General features: G+C 37.3%; 1 protein-coding gene, 1 long non-coding RNA gene and 1 pseudogene across 2 annotated transcripts in view; 2 read left to right on the top strand and 1 right to left on the bottom strand.

The window, feature by feature from the left end:
* The window catches only part of LOC132803461 (uncharacterized), a 466,094-nt gene that overhangs the window by 279,455 nt on the left and 166,341 nt on the right, over positions 1 to 20,298 (top strand). The window lies entirely within an intron of this gene.
* LOC107416427 (receptor-like protein kinase FERONIA) lies at positions 16,055 to 17,083 on the top strand. The gene has a single exon (XM_060816415.1). The coding sequence runs from the start codon at positions 16,055 to 16,057 to the stop codon at positions 17,081 to 17,083; it is 1,029 nt and encodes a 342-aa protein (XP_060672398.1).
* On the bottom strand, positions 19,517 to 20,272 carry LOC107416426 (UDP-glycosyltransferase 74F2-like; annotated as a pseudogene).

The raw sequence follows: 20,298 nt of genomic DNA, 5'->3' as shown, positions 1-20,298 counted from the left end.
AATAAAATGGGAGAAAGCCACGAAGGACGTTCTTCCATCCGAACTACCAATTCCTGACATTTTAATCATCATCGGACATTAGTTATCACCATCGGCCTCGTTCACATATTAATTTTTTAAAAATAAAAATCTATATATAAAAGTGAACTTATATATATATATATATAGCATTTTTTTAAATTGAATTTCTCATTTTAATTACCTGTTTAATTCCCAATGGTTATTAGCTTATTGTCCTCAATTGACCCCCTTTTCTTTTCCTAGTTAAATTTGCTACACTGGAAAAGTCATACCCATTGTAAGATTTTTTGGGGAACATTTTTGTACCGATTTGTATGCAACACACACAGCTAAATTTATTATCATTATTATTATTATTTAGCATATAATTCTAATAACATTGTGTTCAAAAGTGAATTTTTATTATTTTCTAAAACAGGATCCCTAAGCTCTACTACTAGTTTTTATTTAAAAAGAAAAAAGAAAAAAGGGAAAACTCGACTACTAATCAAGTTTTCAAATTTGACTTGTAGTTGAGTGTTTTTTTTTTTTCTTAATATATATATAATAAAACCTAGTAGTTGAGCTATTGCCCAAAAAAAAAAAAAAAGTAAAAGTTTCTTTGTATCTGTGCATGGATTGTGAGTTAACAATACTATGTTTAAAAGAGGGTTAGAAAAATATCTATCGAATTCACCTTTTCAAACAAGCCCATGACCAAAGTCTGTGCTATTATTAACAAACTTGCCGCTAATAAGTCAGATAATTTGATATCTGGATTTACCGCAATTTATCCATTAACTTTTTATTATTTTGGACCCCTCATTTTCATAAGGTAAGACATCTCACTGACTAGGAGGAGGATAACCTTTCGTACCAACATATATATGGACCCGAAGTTAAGGATGACCGTTCATATATTATCCTCCTGATTTTCTTGTTTTTCTTAAATTCATTCTAAGTAAGTTTATATACTATGACCCTGAAGCAGGAAAAAATTAAATTGAAGTTGTAAGTTTATATACTATGACCCTAAAGCAGGAAAAAATTAAATTGAAGTTGTAAGTTTATATACTATGAGTTTATATACTATGACCCTGAAGCAGGAAAAAATTAAATTGAAGTTGTGCTGGGGACAGAGAGATTTACACACAGAAAACACCAGTTCTATCATGAGGAGAGGATTTGTGGTGGTCGCTTATGCGGCGATGACGATTTTACTTAGCACAAACATGTATGCTTCACCTGATTTCAGAGTTAACTACTCCAGGGTTAACTACTCAAACCCTTCATGCAATGCCACCGCTGCTGAATGCAATCCATGTGCAGGAGGAGAGGTACTTTTCATGGTCTCCCAAGTGAGTATTCATAGGCTTCTCGATGGAGACAATAAATTTATTACTTTTAAACCTATGGATAAAGATCAAGTAATTTGTGATGCAACCATATATGCTGATTGCTTAAGGGCAAGTAATATGCAAAGCCCCCGTCCATGCAGAAAGTACGAACGTTGTAGAGCCTAGTACTGTATGGCAGGGAGCCACGTACATAATTTGCGCTATTTTTGTATCATGGATAATTAAGTTATGTCTGTGAGAATATATATATATATATATATATTTATGTTTTCTACGTTAATATATATATATATATATATATGTATATATATATTTCATCTTCTTCATGGGTCTTCATCAGTGAGTGAATCCAAAGAACCAAAAAATCAAAAAAGCAAAAAGAAAGAAGGAAGAATGCATACCAATTCCAATTATTAATTATTGGATATATAATTTTATATCTTCGATCAGAGATTCAAAAACTCTCCAAAGAATTTCTGCAATTTGGATGGTTAATTTAATCTTCAAACAATATTGGAATGTCTGAGATCAAAATGAATCTCTCTCACTTTTGATTAATCAACCTATGGCACATGCACCCTGGTTTCCTTCCAATTCATTCCTTGTTCTTGCTAAAGAAAACACAACCAGGTGGAGCCTGATAGTTTTCGCCTGATCACATGTGATTTATGAGGCGCTTTTCGAATATCAGTTAGTTAGCTTGAGATATTGCCATCTCACCGGGTGTGCAAGGTATAATATTTACCTTTAACATACATAGATCAAGCTCACAGAAAAAGAGGGGGAAAAAAATAATAAAATGAAATAATCTCGTTTTACATATAATTCCAAATTGAGTATAATGTTTAGTAATTTACTATTTTTTTTTTTTTTCGGATGAAATAGGGGAGGTAAAACCCCAAGGTAAAAAACAAAATTAAACAAGAACTTCCCAAGAGGAACGTCTTCCAATAGTAATACTGAAAGCAACAAAGAACCAACGCCACTAGTAGCTTGGTCAATAAAATGAACACCTAAAAAATATTGTTTAATTGGTTAGTATAAAATTGATATATGATAATATGTACTTCATGTTTGCTCCCGTTTAATTTGATTTCATTTAAAGTTATCTTTATTAATCATAGAATTGAGTAAACAAATTGACCAAATCTAAAATTTTATATTTGAAAATCTAAATTTAAATAAACTGCAAAGATCCTAATCTTCTGTTTCATAATTAATTTTTCAGTATTTATTATTGATTATCTTTTATTTAAAAAAACAGAATAACAAATAGAGAAAAAAAAAAAACTTATCAGATAAAAATAACAATTTTTTACATATATAGTTAAGGTGATAATTACATATATAATTAAGGTGTGATTATTATTAGAAAAAAAGCCTAAAGATTCTCATCGAGTTCAATCACACATGGTGTCTACAATTTTCTTTTTCATAACAGAGTGCTCATCTATCAACTTGGATCTGTATGCGCTAGAGATCATATATAAATGACACATTGACCGCCCAAATAGAAATTTCATGGATGTGACAAGACAGTGTAACGTGGAAATTACGATTTCAGAGCAACTTGTCTATGTGGGGTCTTGACCAGAACACACCAATCCAAAGACTTAGAATCGTTGCCACCTTTTGACGTTCACCAATATTCTCATTCCCAATACAAGCACCATCGTGAATAGTCAGTGAATAGTCAGTGAATTGGATGATACAATTTATTTTATCCAATAAAAAAATTTCAAAAAATAATTAAATTTTAAGTTAAACATGAGTGGATATATATGTATATATATATATATATAAGTGCTAAAAGGACAAGTATACATACAGAAACACACAAGAAAAAACAAGTTGATTCCTATATTATACAACCTAGAGCGGATAAGCACACCTTCATGTTTCAACCATGCATTCCTTAGCCATCTGCCTTCTATTTTTTCATCTCCTCTTTTCCGCCATTGCCATTGAAACCCAGCAACCTTGTAAATCTACCGAATGTTATCCATTGAATTGTGGCTCATCCTCCAACTTAAAATCATCAGACGACCGGTACTAGGAAGGTGATAATCATTCAAGCTTTTCTGATCAGCCAAAAATATTGGAAGCAGGATCATCATCAGCATCTAATGCCTCAGAAAAAGATCCTTCTGTTTCCCAACTCCCTTTCATGACCGCTCGTATCTTTCTCTCCAAATTCACCTACTCTTTCCCTGTGACCTCCGGCCAAACGTTTATCCGCCTTTACTTCTACCCAGCTACATACTCCGGCCATGCCAAATCTCAGTTTTTCTTCTCTATCATAGCCAATGGTTTCACCCTCACAAAAAATTTCAGCGCTTATCTAACTGCTTCCGCTATGAATCCACCAAATCCCACTTTAGAAAAAGAGTTCATCGTCAACGTGCCCAAAAACGAAAGACTACTCAACATAACCTTTAACCCATCTCCAAGCTCTTATGCCTTCATTAACGGATCGAAGTGGTTTCCATGCCGGAAAATCTCTACTTGGGCCCTATTGATAAGCCTATAGTTTTCGTAAATAACATGGAAACTTCGATCCAACTCGATGTGGGAATTGCACTTGAGACTGTTTACAGGCTGAACGTCGGGGGCGGCCAGATGATCTCTGGTGTAAATGATACAGCTGGAATGTTTCGTAGATGGCGACTTACTGTATATATTTAGTTCTTCCACGATACCCTACCTGCCTAATGTCAAAATCCGGTACACCAACAAAACGCCGGCTACACAGCACCAGAGGAAGTTTACACCACATCTCGTACAATGAATCCAGATCCTCATGTTAGCTTGAAGCAGAATCTGACATGGCGTTTCCCAGTTGAAGTTGGCTTTTTACCTTGTAAGACTTCATTTTTGTGAAACTCAACTGGAGGTGACGGAATCGAACCAAAGGGTATTTTTCATCTTCCTCAACGATATGATTGCCGAGGAAGAAATGGATGTTATTTTTTTCAGCGGTGGTTCAAAAATTCCTGTTTGCAGAGACTACCCGTCTCGGTCCAAGATCAAACACATGGTAGGCTGGCCAATCTAACACTCCAATTGCACCCTAACATGAAAAACATGTTGTATTTTGGCCCAAAAATTTGAATGATTTGTAAATGGGTTTTTGGGCCTTTATTTTTGGTTTTTGTCTCCTACGGTTGATGGAAAAATGGTGGCTTATTTTAATAAATAATTTAAATATTTTTTGTAAGTAGAAGTTGAGAGTTTTAAGGAAATAAAAACTCTGGATAAGTGGTGGAAGAGGACACGTTCTTTCAACGTTCTTTTCAACGTATTTTTCAGTTTTAGAAAACATAGAAAAAAATTTCTACAGTTATTTACGTGAAAAACAGAGAGAAAATCACAGTTATTTTGATACAGTGGTAAAGTAAAAGTACACTGATAGTTCAACAAGAAAAGCTTCAGAAGTACTGAATCTGAAAGCTTTTGTAGCCGTTGTATCCTGGGAGACGACTATCAGAAAACATTTGCACCGGTAGGGTGAAAATCGTCTTAAAGAGACTGTGGTACCACACAGACCTCGGCTAGACTTATAGAAATCAGATCTACTAAGGAAATACAGGTTCTAATTATTTTAATTATTTTAATTATTTTATGTAATTTTATTTATTTTATATTAATATTTTCACATGTATCTACGTATATATATTCATACATTATTTACAACAATCTTAAGACGATTTCAAAGTTTTATATATGTATATATATGTGGAGATTTGATCTATTTATTATGTTAATTGATTATTGTGTATATGTTGCCTATACATGGTTATATATATATTGAATATGTGTTTACTATGTGAGTTTCCCGTTGGCTAAAAAAAAAAAAAAATTGCATCATACTCGTGTACTGTTTTGTGGTTGGGCATGTATATAATATATATTTATTTGTAATCAAATTTGTTTTACCCAATCCGGTACATGCCTTGTTTCTATTTCTTGTATATGTTTAATTTTAAGCTTTGTTTGATTCTGTTAAAAGGAAAAAAAAAATGAAAAAAAAAATTGCATCAAACCCATGGGGCTTTAAAAAAAAATTTTTTTTTGGGCAATGATTAAATTTTGTTTTAAATTAAAATTGTTTCCAAAAATGATTTGCCCATGAATTTCTAAACCTTTCGGTGATTTTTTGAAAATTTTTTAACTACCAGAACAGTAGATTTTGACCGAAAAATTGAATCGAGTAAGGAAAAGCCGTTTACTAGTAAAACGAGTTGAGAAAACCCAGCTGGAGGTTGAAGACAGGTCGAAATTCTGGTTAACGGGTTGGAAAAAAAGGTTTGGGTAAGAATCTGGGTCAGTGGGCTAGAATTATCAATTCTGTTAGGCCTGGCCTAGTTTCACAGCCTAGCCTGCTGTTAGAACAGGCTACTGTTCAGCTCAATATCCAGGCCCGATTCGGACTCAGGCCCAAGTCGAAACGGCCCGATTGCAATTGGGTTCGCCACATGTCACGACGAGAAATCGCCACGTGTTGAGCCGAAATGTTGACAAATAGTGCACAATGGCAAGGTGACGTGACATCACGTGGCTACGCCACATGTCGCACAGTCGTGAGGACATGTGTCGACCAGATGTTCAGCCACATGTTACGCAATGAGTGTAGACACGTGTCGACCTGTTATAGGTGACATTTGTCGGTCTCGCGAAGAGCCACATGTTGCTTCCTGATACGCCACGTGTTGACCTAATACAGGTCGCACGTGTCAGTCTCCGACGATGACACGTGTCGAACAAGTGGGAAGCCTTGTGTCCACGTGGCGTTAACATGTCAGCACCGTGATGATGTGGACTTATGCCACGACATCCAATTGATGATGTGGCCGTGCGCCACGTCTGGTCTCTTTTGCCACATGGCGAGCGCCACATCAGTTATGATAACGTGGCACGTGCCACATAAGCAGTATGATGATGTGGCATTTGGCCACGTCAGCAGAAAGGATGTGGCCGCATGCCACATCAAGGGTGTGCCATGTGGCAGCATGCCATGTCAGCATAGTGCCACGTGTCAGTGAACAGTGGTGGTGAAATAGTGCCACATGAACAGTATTTTGGGTGTATACAATAATTTTTTGTAGTATATTCAGAAACCCTAAAAATCACATTTTGTGTCTTTTCTTATTGGAAATTGCTTATAATTAGTTTGTTGAGATAGAAAATAACAACTAATTGATTTTTGTTTTGTGATTTTACAGAAATGGCAAGTGGGGACAATAGGACTGTGTCTACGCAGACTTCTGGGATTCAGATGCCTCCTTCTGCAAGTCATGTAGAAAAGCCTGAGAAGTTGAATTGAGCAAACTTCAAGAGGCGGCAGCAGAAGATGCTATTTTATCTTACCACCTTGGGACTTGCGAAGTACTTGACCAAAGATGCGCCACCCAATGATGAAAAGAGTGATAGGGAGACACTCATGGTGGTGGATGCATGGAATAATTCCAATTACCTATGTCGGAATTATGTCCTGAATGGCCTTTCTGATGCCCTGTACGGAGTATACTGTGGCACGAAGTTAGCTAAGGAGCTGTGAGAAACACTAGATTGCAAGTACAAGACTAAGAATGCTAGGTTCGTAAAGTCTATTACAGGCCGATTCTTGGAGTACATGATGGTGGATACGAAGCCATTAATGAACCAAGTACATGAGTTGCAAGTGCTGATTCAGGAAATGCTTTTTGAAGGGATGATTATGAATGAAGCCTTATAAGTGGCTTGTATGATTGAGTAGCTACCTCCAAGTTGGAGTGACTTCAGGAATTATCTGAAGCATAAAAGAAAGGAGATGGATATGGAGGCTCTTATTGGCAAGCTTCGCATTGAAGATGATAACAGAAAGTCTGATAAGAGAGCTTCGAAGGCCGGATTGAAGGCTAATGTTGTGGGGCATGGTCAATGCTCTAATAACAAGAAGAAGACTGGAAAAGCTTCCAAGTTGGGGCCTAAAGGAGGAATCTCCAAGAAGGCCAAGTTTCAAGGCAGGTGCTTTAACTGTGATAAGATGGGTCACAGAGCTACGGAATGCAGGCTGCCAAAGAGAAAGAGAAATCAGGCACAGGTGATGGAGGACATTGCTCGGGAGGTTGATGAGATTGATCTTAGTGCTGTGATATCTGAGGTGAACTTGGTGGGATCCAATCCCAAAAAATAGTGGGTAGATACTGGTGCAACCGGCCATGTGTTCAGATAGGAGTATGCTCACTTCCTTCGAACTCAAGAAGAATGGGAAGAAGTTGTTCATAAGGAACTCCGCTACCTCAGAAATCAAAAGTGAAGGCAAAGTAATCTTGAAGATGACCTCGGGAAAATAGCTGACTCTGAATAACGTACTGTATGTTCCAGACATTCGCAAAAATCTGATAACTGGATCGCTGTTGAGCAAACATGGTTTTTGTTTAGTATTTGAGTCAAATAAGGTTATTTTGTCCAAATTTGGGATGTTTGTGGGAAAGGGCTATGTAGTCAATGGTTTATTTAAACTCAATGTAATGACTGTAAAGCCTAAAGAAATGAATAAAGCTAGTACTTTTTCTGTTTAATTGCTTGAGTATTCCATTTTTTGGCATGGTAGACTAGGACATGTTAATTTTAATTCTCTATGACGGTTAATTAACTTAAATCATATTCCCATGTTTGAAATTGATTGCAGTTATAAGTGTGAAACTTGTGTGGAAGCAAAATCAACGAGGTCATCATATCAAACAATTGATAGAAATAATGAATCTTTGAATTTAATACATAGTGATGTATGTGATTTAAAATTTGCACCGACTAGAGGTGGTAATAAGTATTTTATCACCTTTATTGATGATAGCACGAAATATTGCTATGTATACCTACTAAAGAGCAAGGATGAGGCTATAGAAAAATTTATTATCTATAAAACGGAAGTTGAGAATCAACTTAACAAAAAGGTTAAAGTGTTCAGAAGTGATCGTGGTGGGGAGTATGTGACTCCATTTGGAGAGTATTATGCTCAACAAGGTATAATACATGAAGTTACTCCACCATATTCGCCACAATCAAATGATGTGGCTGAACGGGAAAATAGAACTTTGAAAGAAATGATGAATGCAATGCTGATAAGTTCTGGAGTACTTTAGAACTTGTGGGGGGAAGCCATTTTATCGGCGAATGATCTTTTAAGTAAGGTGCCACGAAAAGATCAGGTAAAGACACCTTATGAGTTGTGGAAGGGAAGACAACCTTCCTACAAATATTTACGAGTGTGGGGTGTCTAGCTAAAGTAGTGGTACCTACACCTATGAAAGTGAAGATAGGTCCCAAAACTGTTGATTGCATTTTCATAGGATATGCACAGAATAGTAGTGCATATCGGTTTCTTGTGCATAGAAATTTCTGATATTCACAAGAACACAATAATGGAATCGAGAAATGCATCATTTTTCGAACATATTTTTCCGTATAAAGTGGAAGAATGACCGAGTTCGTCTAAACAAGCTTACAATGCTATCGGTGATGATGATAACGATAGTGATCGAGAGCAAGAGAATGAAGATGTGACTAAGGATGAGATTAGACGTAGCAAAAGAGTAAGAACCGAAAAATCCTACGGTTCGAATTTTCTTACATATATGCTAGAAAGTGAACCTCAAAGTTTCCAAGAAGCTCTAAATTCTCCTGAAGAAAATTTATGGAAAAAAGCTGTAAAAAGTGAGATTGATTCCATCTTATAGAATCACACTTGGGAATTAGTAGATCTTCCTCCAGGTTGTAAACCTTTGGGTTACAAATGGATCTTTAAAAGGAAGATGAAAGCAGATGGAACAATAGATAAATACAAGGTAAGGGTTATAATTAAGGGATACAAACAAAAAGAAGGTCTTGATTATTTTGACATTTATTCTCCAGTAACGAGGATAAATTCCATAAGGATGGTACTGGCGATCGTTGCATTGCGGGATCTTGTAGTACATCAAATGGATGTGAAAACAACCTTTTTTAATGGAGATCTAGATGAAGAGATCTATATGTAGCAACCTGAGGGTTTCACTGCTCTAGGACAAGAAAAAAAAGTATAGATTGGTAAAGTCCTTATATGGACTTAAACAAGCTCCAAAGCAATGGTATCACAAATTTGATAATGCCATGCTAAAAGATGGATTTAAAATAAATGAATTTGACAAATGTATCTATGTAAAAGATACAGAGAATGGATATGTCCTTCTATGTTTGTATGTAGATGACATACTCATAGTAGGTAGTGACGACAATATGGTCTGAACTATAAAAGCTATGTTAAATTCCAAATTTGACATGAAAGATACGGGGTTATTGGTGTGATTTTAGATATGAAAATCACGAGGACTTCAAATGGAATCATTCTTAGTCAAACTCATTATGTAGATAAAACACCCATAAATTTGAGTTTACACTTATCCAAAAATAAAGGGGAAAATGTATCTCAAGTGGAATACGCTAGGGTGATTGGAAGTCTAATGTACTTGATGAGTTGCACCAGACTAGACTTAGCCTACACTATAAGTAGACTGAGTAGATACACGAGTAATCCAAATGAAGATCATTGGAAAGGGATCGTCAGAGTACTAAGATACTTGCGATATACTCATGAATACGGTCTGCACTATACAAGATATCCTACTGTATTAGAAGGATACAGTGATGCAAATTGGATATCAGATGTTAAGGACTCAAAGTCCACTAGTGGCTATGTGTTTACATTAGCAGGTGCAGCCGTGACATGGAAATCCTCAAAACAAACTGTGTAGCTCGATCCACGATGGAATCTGAGTTTATCATATTAGATAAATGTGGTGAAGAGGCAGAATGGCTACGCCAATTTTTAGAGGACATTCCTAGGTGGCCTAAACCTGTGCCAGCAATAAGTTTACATTGTGATAGTTAATCTACGATTGGCAGGGCACAGAATATTATGTATAATGGAAAGTCTAGACACATTTATCGTAGACACAATTTCATCAGACAGTTAATCTCAATTGAAGTTATCTTAATAGACTATATAAAGTCAAAAGATAACATTGCGGATCCGCTAACCAAAGGGTTAAATAGAGAATTAGTTGAGAAGTCGTTGAGGGGAATGGGATTAAAGCTCATGAATAAAGTCAATATGATGAAAATCTAACCTAGTTGACTAGAGATCCCAAGATCTAGGTTCAATGGGACAACACAATTGTAAAGATTGGTATTGATCACTGTAGGGGTTAATCCTCTACCTATTCCTATGATGAACAGTGATAGAAATAGGTTAAGCATAAAGTATGCTTTTAATGATTCCTACATGTAACACCCCGTCCCAAAATACATTGAAAATTTATCAAATTTGACCAAAGTTGACCGGGTTTGACCGTTATTGACAGAGAAGGGTTCAAATGTTGACTTTTTGCCCCTGATGGAATTTCACATTGACCGAGGTACGTTAAAAAGTACACGTTAGCACGAGTTTATAGACTAGTAGCACGCCGAAAACGGAGTTATGGTTTGAAAGTTATGAGCAAAACAAGTTAAAGTCCAAATTGTCCAAGGGTATCGGGGTTGACTTTTTATTTTTGGGGATATGAGTTTTGACTCATGTACAGATGTGAAGTACTCGTCGATACGAGTCCGTAGACTAGCGGTGCACCTGATTTGGACATTTTGTTGAAAACTTATGAACTTATAAAATTTTTCAAATACAGTATTATTTTAATATTATTTTTTAAAATGTGAATATTTGTGCCACGTGTCACCAAGTGGAATGCACCATGTGTAATATTTTAGAAGTGACACATTTCAGCAATAAGAAAATACTATATTATATTATTTTGTATTTATTTTATATATTATTATTTTATGATTTTAATATTTATTTATTTATTCTTTTTGTTTCTGTCTTTTTCTTTTTTTTCTTCTTCCTTTTCCCCATGTGGGAAAACATTTTTCTTTTCTTTTCTTTTCCTTTCTTTCCCTTCTCCTTCTTCCGCGAGCCCCATCAAGCACCAGCAAAACACACACAGGGATTTCTCTCTCTCTCCTTTGACTCTCTCCCCCTCTCTCTTTGACCGATCGTTTTGGCCGGATAGCAACACGCGTCGGCCAGGGAAGGAGCCCATTCCCCGGCGACGCCAACCTTCAATTTTCTCGGCCAAACGCCGCCGGACGCGCCCAAATTGGGCCGGTGAAGTCGGCGGCAGTGGGTTTGAGTTTTCCGGTGATTCTCGCCGTTTTCGGCTAGTCCAGTATGATTTTCCACCCCTTTCCCCCTATTTTGGGTTTTCTAAGTTTAAATATGGTCTCCAATTGTTTAAATTCGAAGTGGTTCGCAAGTTATGAGGAGGTGAAGTTCGGCCTGTACTTCCCAGGAAAATTCCGACCACCACCGGCGGAATTAAGGTCAATGGAGGCCGGTAATGCAATCCTCATTCCACAAGCTTCGATTCGGTATATTACTCGTAAATTTTGGTTAACGTTTGTGTTAAACCCCCCGGGTACCAGGTATTATTTACCCAAATAAAATATTAATTTATTTGAGTTATGTAATATTGTTGTTCTAGGAGCACGTGTGCATTGTGGAATTGATCCCATGGAGGATCTTAGATTAATTGCGTGCTCGAGGTGAGTGACCCACCTTCAAACTTAATTTCGGATGTTAAATTATATTTATTTTGTGATAATTAAACATTTAGATTTAATATTTATGTGTTAAATATTTAGCAAAATTATATTTGAAATTTTGGTGGCACAATTTGAATAAATGGAAATGTATATGTACATTAAATCATATTTTGATTTTGATAAATTATGGAAATTCATTTTATGAAAATTTGATAGTCAAGGAAATTATGATTTTAACATTTTTGATTTATTGTTGAAATTATTGTGAGCTTATTTCAAGCAATAAAAATGCATATATATGGATTTACGAAATTTGAAATTTTTATGTGATTTAATTATATTTTGAATTTTGAGAAATTGAAGGAATATTTATTTTAAATTATTGATAATTTCATTGATGGATTTATTATGTGTTTGAAATGTCTATTTATGAGAATTTTGATTGTTGTGGCTTTTATGAGGATTAAATGACATATTTGATTCAAATTCGTTTTTGAATATTTGAGAAAGAAATATTGATTTAATTTATTATGTTTTAAAAATATTTATGCCATTGGAAAATTTGGATATTTAAATTGATGGAATTGAGAGTTGATGGATTTGAAATTGATGGAATTTATGCGATGAATTTATGCGATGAATTTTTGAGATTTGAAAATAAATATATTGATTTTATGATTTTTAGATGCACCATATACGTACTGGTGTTCTTTATACATGGATATGATTAGCGCGCAGGTGGATGTGGTGAGTGCGCAGCTGGGTGTGAGTAGCACACAGGTGATTATGAGGTTGTCCTGTGGTTGCCATTGAATGAGGGTAGGCCACCCCTCCATGGCCGGGACGCCTGTGTGCAGTGGCGCGGTGGGACGCCACCCGACCGTATGCCGGTTTTCCTATTTAACCTCTTATCTTGCGGTACCTTGGGACGCTGGGTACCGTTGGTGCCATTGGTATATAGTGGGTGCATCAAGTGGTTTTCGGAACATGGTTTTCAAAATAAATATTTTGAGATTATATTTAAATTAGAATGTATTTAATGTTGTTTTCATTATTTATTTCCATTGGAGATTTTAATATAAATTTTATGGGATTTGATTATGTTTTTAATTACCTATTTATATTAATGTTTTAACAATACATTTTATCTTGATTTTACTATTTATATTGATTTGATGATTTTAAAGAGATTTTACTATGTCTTACCATTTATTTTGAATAGAGGTTTTAATTTGATTTAATTTTTCCTTTGCTTAATTATTCAATAAATTGATTTATTTTAATTATTTAATTATTTCATGAATTGTTTTAATGTGAGTTTTATTAATATTTCGGTATTAATTGTTATGACATGCATTAATTATTTAGTAATTATTATAAGTTATTTTTATTTCAATTTATTTTATTATAAATTTGGATTCTTGAATTATCGTATTTTAGTAGAAAACTATTGATTAATTGTTTTCCTTGGTACAGGGCATACAAATAACAGGTTTTGTAAAATGTTTTAAAAGGGGAACCTTTCCAACGGAGTGAATGGTGAGGGTTTTGAGAGAAAATATTATTTTCAATTAATTATTATTTATTTACTTATTTATTCTTAATTAATCAAATGTGCTATAATTATCGTTACTATTATAATTGTACAGTAGATAGGGTCACTCACTAAGATGATTAGCATCTCATATTTCTAATTCTGTTCCCCTAGGTACAAAGATTGGGAGACGTTGATCGTCCGGGGCGAACTCGACGTCTCAGTTCATTGCCGACAGTCCAAGAAGCATTTCCTTCCTTTTTCCTCTCCATCTCGTATTACTTCTTTATATGATATTGTATTAATTTCATAATTGTTTGTATAATGCTCTGTATACTGATTGGACACATATTTATTGAATCATATGTTGATTCCATATTATTATTTTGGAGTGTTGCAAATTTGTGGAATTAAATTGTAGTAAGGTGGAAGGAATAAGGTGGTATTTATTGGAGTGTGTTTTATATGCAGGAAATTTTATGTTTATTGGAGAGTGTTTATTGGGGAGGTTCTGCCGGATTTTCCATTGGAGGGTCCGGTAGGATTTCCCTGGGATCAGGGCTTGTCTAGGGTTCCAGTGAGGAATTTTGGACGGGTCCTGACACTACAGGTGTGTTTTGGTAATCTATGCATCGTCATGCTGATTACGTTGGAATTAGAAATCACCTATGTGAGAGAGAAGAGTGGCCGCTTCTAAGGAAAATTGTTGAGGGCGCAATTTTTTAGAAACTCTTGCAGAACCAGGGAGGTGTTCAGGACCAAAATGAATACAACAGTGAGAACTGAAGTGTACCAGGAAGAAATCATGTGTGGGCTATGTTGTCATTTACACAAGGGACGAAATGGTTCAAAGATATCGCATCTACCATAAGTCAGTAAAGAAGATATAGTCTCACAAAGGAATGTTCAAATAGTAACATCTACATATCCTATGCAGGTTCCAACTACAGATCTTTACTACTAGAGTCATGTTTGTTTTAGAAATCAAATCATTCATGTGGGGGATTGTTGTATTTTGGGCCAAAAATTTGAATAATTTGTAAATGGGCTTTTGGGCCTTTATTTTTGGTTTTTGTCACCTATGGTTGACGGAAAAATGGTGTTTTATTTTAATAGCTAATTTAAATATTTTTTGTAAGTAGAGGTTGAGAGTTTTAAGGAAATAAAAACTCTGGGATAAGTGGTGGAAGAGGACACGTTCTTTTAACGTTCTTTTCAACGTATTTCAGTTTTAGAAAACACAGAAAAAATTTTCTGCAGTTCTTTACGTAAAAAACTGTAACAGCCCAGTCTACCCGCATGCGATATTGCCGCTTTGGGCCTAGCCCGCACGGTTTTGTCAAAACGCATCGCACAGGAAAGGTATCCACACCCTCTTTTAAGGCATGCTTCATTTCTCTTTCCAACCGATGTGGGAGTGGGTGTAGATACCTTTTTTGTATGATGCGTTTTGACAAAACCTTGAGGGCTGGGTTGTAAGAGGATTCCCCAGGCCCAAAGAGGACAATATTGGATGCGGGTGGTCTGGGCTGTTATAGATGGTATCAGAGCTAGTACCCAGATCGATGTGCCAGTGAGGACGCTAGGCCCCAAAGGGGGAGGATTGTGAGATCTCACATCAGTTGGAAAGGGGAACGAAGCATGCCTTAAAAGAAGGTGTGGATACATTTCCCTTACGACGCGTTTTGACAAAACCGTGCGGGCTGGGCCCAAAGCGGACAATATCGTATGCGGGTGGACTGGGCTGTTACAGATGGTATCAGAGCCAGTACCTGGATCGGTGTGCCAGCAAGGATGCTGGGCCCCAGAAGGGTGGATTGTGAAGTCCCACATCGGTTGGAAAGGGAAACGAAGCATGCAATATAAATGGGTGTGGATACCTTTCCCGTACGACGCGTTTTGACAAAACGTTGAGGGCTGGGTTGTAAGAGGATTCCTCAGGCCCAAAGAGGACAATATCGGATGCGGATGGTCTGGGCTGTTACAAAAATAGAGAGAAAATCACAGTGATTTTGATACAGTGGTAAAGTAAAGGTACACTAATAGTTCGATGAGAAAAGCTTCAAAGATGCTGAATCTGAAATATTTTACAGTCGTTGTATCCTGGGAGACAACCGTCAGAAAACATTTGCACTGGTGGGGCGAATATCGTCTTAAAGAGACTGTGGTAACATACAGACCTCGGTTAGATTTCTAGAAATCAGATCTACTAAAGAAATACAGGTTCTAATTATTTTAATTATTTTATGTAATTTTATTTATTTTATATTAATATTTCCACATGTATCTACGTATATATGTTCATACATTATTTACAACAAAACAAACCAAAGTACGCCAATGCAATTTTGAACGGCATGGAAATATTCAAGTTGAACAAATCCGATGGTAGTCTAGCTGGGCCAAATCCTGAAGCACCAATAGTTAACACAGATCCAAAACCATGGTTACCAGAAAAGAAAAACAATAAAGGTTCATGGCCGATTAAAGCTGTTATCACGGCTGGAGTGGTGGTTACTAGTTTCCTACTCGCTCTTTCAGTGATATGGTTCCTCATGAAACTAAGAAGAAAATAGATGGTCCCACTAACAAGTCAAAGGTAACCTCACTGCCATCCGATATTTGTTGTCGCTTTTCTCTAGTCGAGATCAGAGTGGCTAGTAGCAACTTTGATCATCAACGTATCATTGGACTTGGAGGATTTGGTAACGTGTATAGAGGATACATTGATGATCAGACTACCACAGTGGCAATCGAATGGCTAAAATCGATGTCGAAACAAAGGGCCCACGAGTTTAAGACCGAGATTGAGATGCTCTCAAAGCTACGACATGTTAATCTCGTGTCTTTGATTGGTCACTGCGACGATGAAAGTGAGATGATACTTGTTTATGAGTACATGGCCTATGGGACCCTCCGTGATCACCTGTACCAAACTGAGAACCCTTCCCTTCCATGGAAGCAACGCCTCCAGATTTGTATTGGTTCAGCCCGAGGGTTGCATTACCTCCACACGGGTGCGAAGCACATGATCATTCACCGTGACGTGAAATCAACCAATTTACTTCTAGACGAGAAATGGACGGCCAAGGTTTCGGATTTCGTGTTGTGCAGGATGGGTCCCACAGATTCGTTAAACAGCCACGTCTCCACCGGCGTGAATGATTGTTTTGGTTACTTAGATCCGGAGTATTGTCGGAGGCAGCAGCTGACTGAGAAATCCGACATGTACTCGTTTAGAGTGGTGCTACTGGAAGTGCTCTGTAGCAGGCCTGCATTGGGCCAAAGCCTACCCAAGGAGCAAGTGGGCTTATCAAATTGGGCTCTGACATGCTATAGAAATGGGGCCGTTGATCAGATTATGGACCCAAAACTAATGGAGCAGATTGCACCGGTTTGTTCGAAAAAATTTGTAGAGATCGCAGTGAGTTGTGTTGATGATGAAAGAATCAAACGGCCTTCAATGGAGCATGTGGCGGGGGGTCTCGAGTTTGCGCTACAGCTACAAGAGACTGCTGAGAAGTGCATCGATGGTGAAGATGATCATGTGACGGCCCAGAACACCCGCATATGATATTGTCCTCTTTGAGCCTGGGGAATCCTCTTACAACCTAGCCCTCAAGGTTTTAAAAGGCCTTACAAGGAAAAGGTATCCACACCCACTTATATGGAGTGTTTTGTTCCCCTTTCCAACCGATGTGGGATCTCACAATCCTCCCCCCTGGGGCCCAGTGTCCTGGCTGGCACACCGATCTGGGTCCGGCTCTGATATCATTTGTGACGGCCCAGACCACCCGTATATGATATTTTCCTCTTTGGGCCTGGGAAATCCTCTTACAACCCAGCCCTCAAGGTTTTAAAAGGCTTCGCAAGGAAAAGGTATCCACACCCACTTATATGGAGCGTTTCGTTCCCCTTTCCAACCGATGTGGGATCTCACAATCAGGTGCAGGCGAGCCCATATGAGGAACGTGTGAGTGAGTTGTTCAGTGATTCAAGCAAAAGCAAGTCGGATCAAGGGTGGAGTATTGGGACTTCAACAGATACTAGTGGTGTTGGTGGGGGGAGTTCGATTAGTGCAGGTAATTTGATGTCTGTGTCTGAGTTCGTGTTCTCTGTCATCGAGACCCAGGAAGGACGGTGAGTGACTATATAATATATATATATATATATTTAGCTATTTCAAAAGCTGAGTTGTGTTGTTCCTGTTCCTTAGGTTAGGTTATGTTATGATCTATGAAATTAATTGGAAAATTGTGAAAATGTTCTTTATTTCAAATTCCAAGATATCTATTTGCATATTAATTTAATTTAGTATGTTGTGTTTCTGAAACAAATAAATACTTTGGTATATATATTTAGTATGTTGTGTTTCTGAAACAAATTCTGAGAAAATTTTAATACTTGGCTTCCAAACGACACATACACAATAGAGCCTGGCTGTGAGATCCCACATCGGTTGGAAAGGGGAACGAAACATGCCTTATAAGTGGGTGTGGATACCTTTCCCTTGAGAGGCCTTCCCATGAGGGAACGTAAAATTGTGAGGGGTAGTATTGAGCTCACCACCTAGCTTCCAAAGCGGACAATACCTTATATAGGTGGACTAGGCTATTACAATTGGTATCAGACCCAGTACCCGGATCGGTGTGCCAGCGAGGATGCTGGGCCCCAAGGGGGGAGGATTGTGAGATCCCACATCGGTTGGAAAGGGAAACGAAGCATGCCTTAAGTGGGCGTTGATACCTTTCCCTTGAGAGACCTTCCCATGAGGGAACGTAAAACCGTGAGGGGTAGGATTGAGCTCAGCACCTAACTTCTAAAGCGGACAATATCTTATGCGGGTGGACTGAGCTGTTACAGTTGGTATCAGAGCCAGTACCCGGATTGGCGTACCAGCACGGATGCTGGGCCCCAAGGGGGGAGGATTGTGAGATCCCACATCGGTTGGAAATGGGACCGAAGCATGCCTTATAAGTGGGTGTGGATACATTTCCCTTGAGAAGCCTTCCCATGAGGGAACGTAAAACCGTGAGGGATAGGATTGGGCTCACCACCTAGCTTCCAAAGCGGATAATATCTCGGTTGGGCCTGGGAGGCCCGAGCCAATGGGAGTGGCAGCTGAAGGGGTTGGACCCCTAACCACTAAGAGGCCTTTTAAAACTGTGCCGGCTGGGCCCAAAGCGGACAATATCTTATGCGGGTGGATTAGGCTGTTACACTAGCGGCTTTTTGTTGAGCCACTCCATGCAAACACCCGATGCTTCAGATTCGAACAGATTAAACCCGTACTCTTTATCATCATCTTTGAATTTGATCCTCATATGCTCATTATTCAAATAGGCAGAGGGGATGGTTGGCCCGATTGTCAGCATGGACAGACATACTTTTGACATACATTCCACCACCTGCTCATGTTAATTAATTAACTAATTAACTGTAGTGTATATTGATTAATTGATTACTCATTACATAATCGTACCAATTATTTCGAATAGTTACATTTATATTGGATTGGAGGGACACACTCGTTATAATGCTACTGTGAGAAAAATTATCCATTATTTAGTGGAAATATTTATTCATAATTTTCAAATCGCATAAATTTTAAAACGATAGATAACTTTTATCTATTATGTAATACTTAATTTTGTCCATAATAACAGTTATATATAGATAATAATAATTAATGAGTAAATAAATTTTAATATAGTTGATAGAAATAAAATTTTTATCTGTAAAATTTTATATAGTAATTTTTAAAAAAAAATTAAAAAATTAATGAATATTTAATTGTAAATAAAAAATACATTAAAAATTCATAGTATTTTTTCTTTTTTTAAAAATTTTTTTTTAGAAAAATTTAAAATTTAAATTTATCTAAAACAGATAAAAAATTATTTTTTTATTGATAAATATTTAGTGACTCTTATTTAAGATCCTATGTTTTAACAAAATAACTTTTAATTATTAAATAAAACTTTAAAAAATTAAAATAACACTCTGCCAAACGGACTCAAATGTAATTTAGCGAATTAATTACCTCTTCCTCAAGGTCTGAGACAGCGGTGAAAAGCATGAAATCGGCTTTGTGTGCATTAGAAAATTGGTTCAACACCATCTCAAAGTAAGCGGGATAGAGCCCTCCACGCTTATGAAGGAGGGCATGTCCCGAATGTCAAGAAAGTGCAGGCCTGGAATAGAGAGTGGGAAGGAATGATAAGGAATTGGGAGGTTGAGCAGGCCATGGTGAACACAGTAATAGATGTAATTGACGGTGCAAGCTTGGGTGAAGAAGGCAGCTGAGGGTATCCCAAACTCTTTGGCCACATCCAAAGCCCAAGGCAAGAAGGAGTCGTACACTATGCAATCGATGGGGTCATCATCTGCTGATTCCTTGTGCATTAAGATCAGCTCAGCCAGGGTTTTGGAGCCGGCAGCTTCTAGTTTTGTTAAGTAGTCAGCGACGCCCTCAGCATGAGCAAAGCCGCCATCGTCGAAGCCATCCGAGATGGTGTCTAGTTGAACGGAGGCGGTTGATAAGTTTGGTTTGAAGGTTTTGGAGATGAAGACGGTGGTGGCAAGGGTGATTTTCGGGCCCTTTGAGGATAAGTGCTTGCAGAATTGGAGCAGAGGGTTTATGTGGCCTTGACTTGGATATGGAATGGCTAATACATGCCCTCTGTAGTCTGTTTTGTTTTCCATCCCTACCCTTATACTTAGCTATCTACCTACCTGCACCCATCCATCGACTTCTCTCCTTTCTTTCTTTCGTTCTGGTGGTTACAT

The sequence above is a fragment of the Ziziphus jujuba genome, chromosome 4, assembly GCF_031755915.1.
Source record: "Ziziphus jujuba cultivar Dongzao chromosome 4, ASM3175591v1".
Classification (NCBI taxonomy): Eukaryota; Viridiplantae; Streptophyta; class Magnoliopsida; order Rosales; family Rhamnaceae; genus Ziziphus; species Ziziphus jujuba.
Note: the sequence above shows the minus strand (reverse complement) of the source record. Positions and strands in the feature narration are given on the sequence as shown.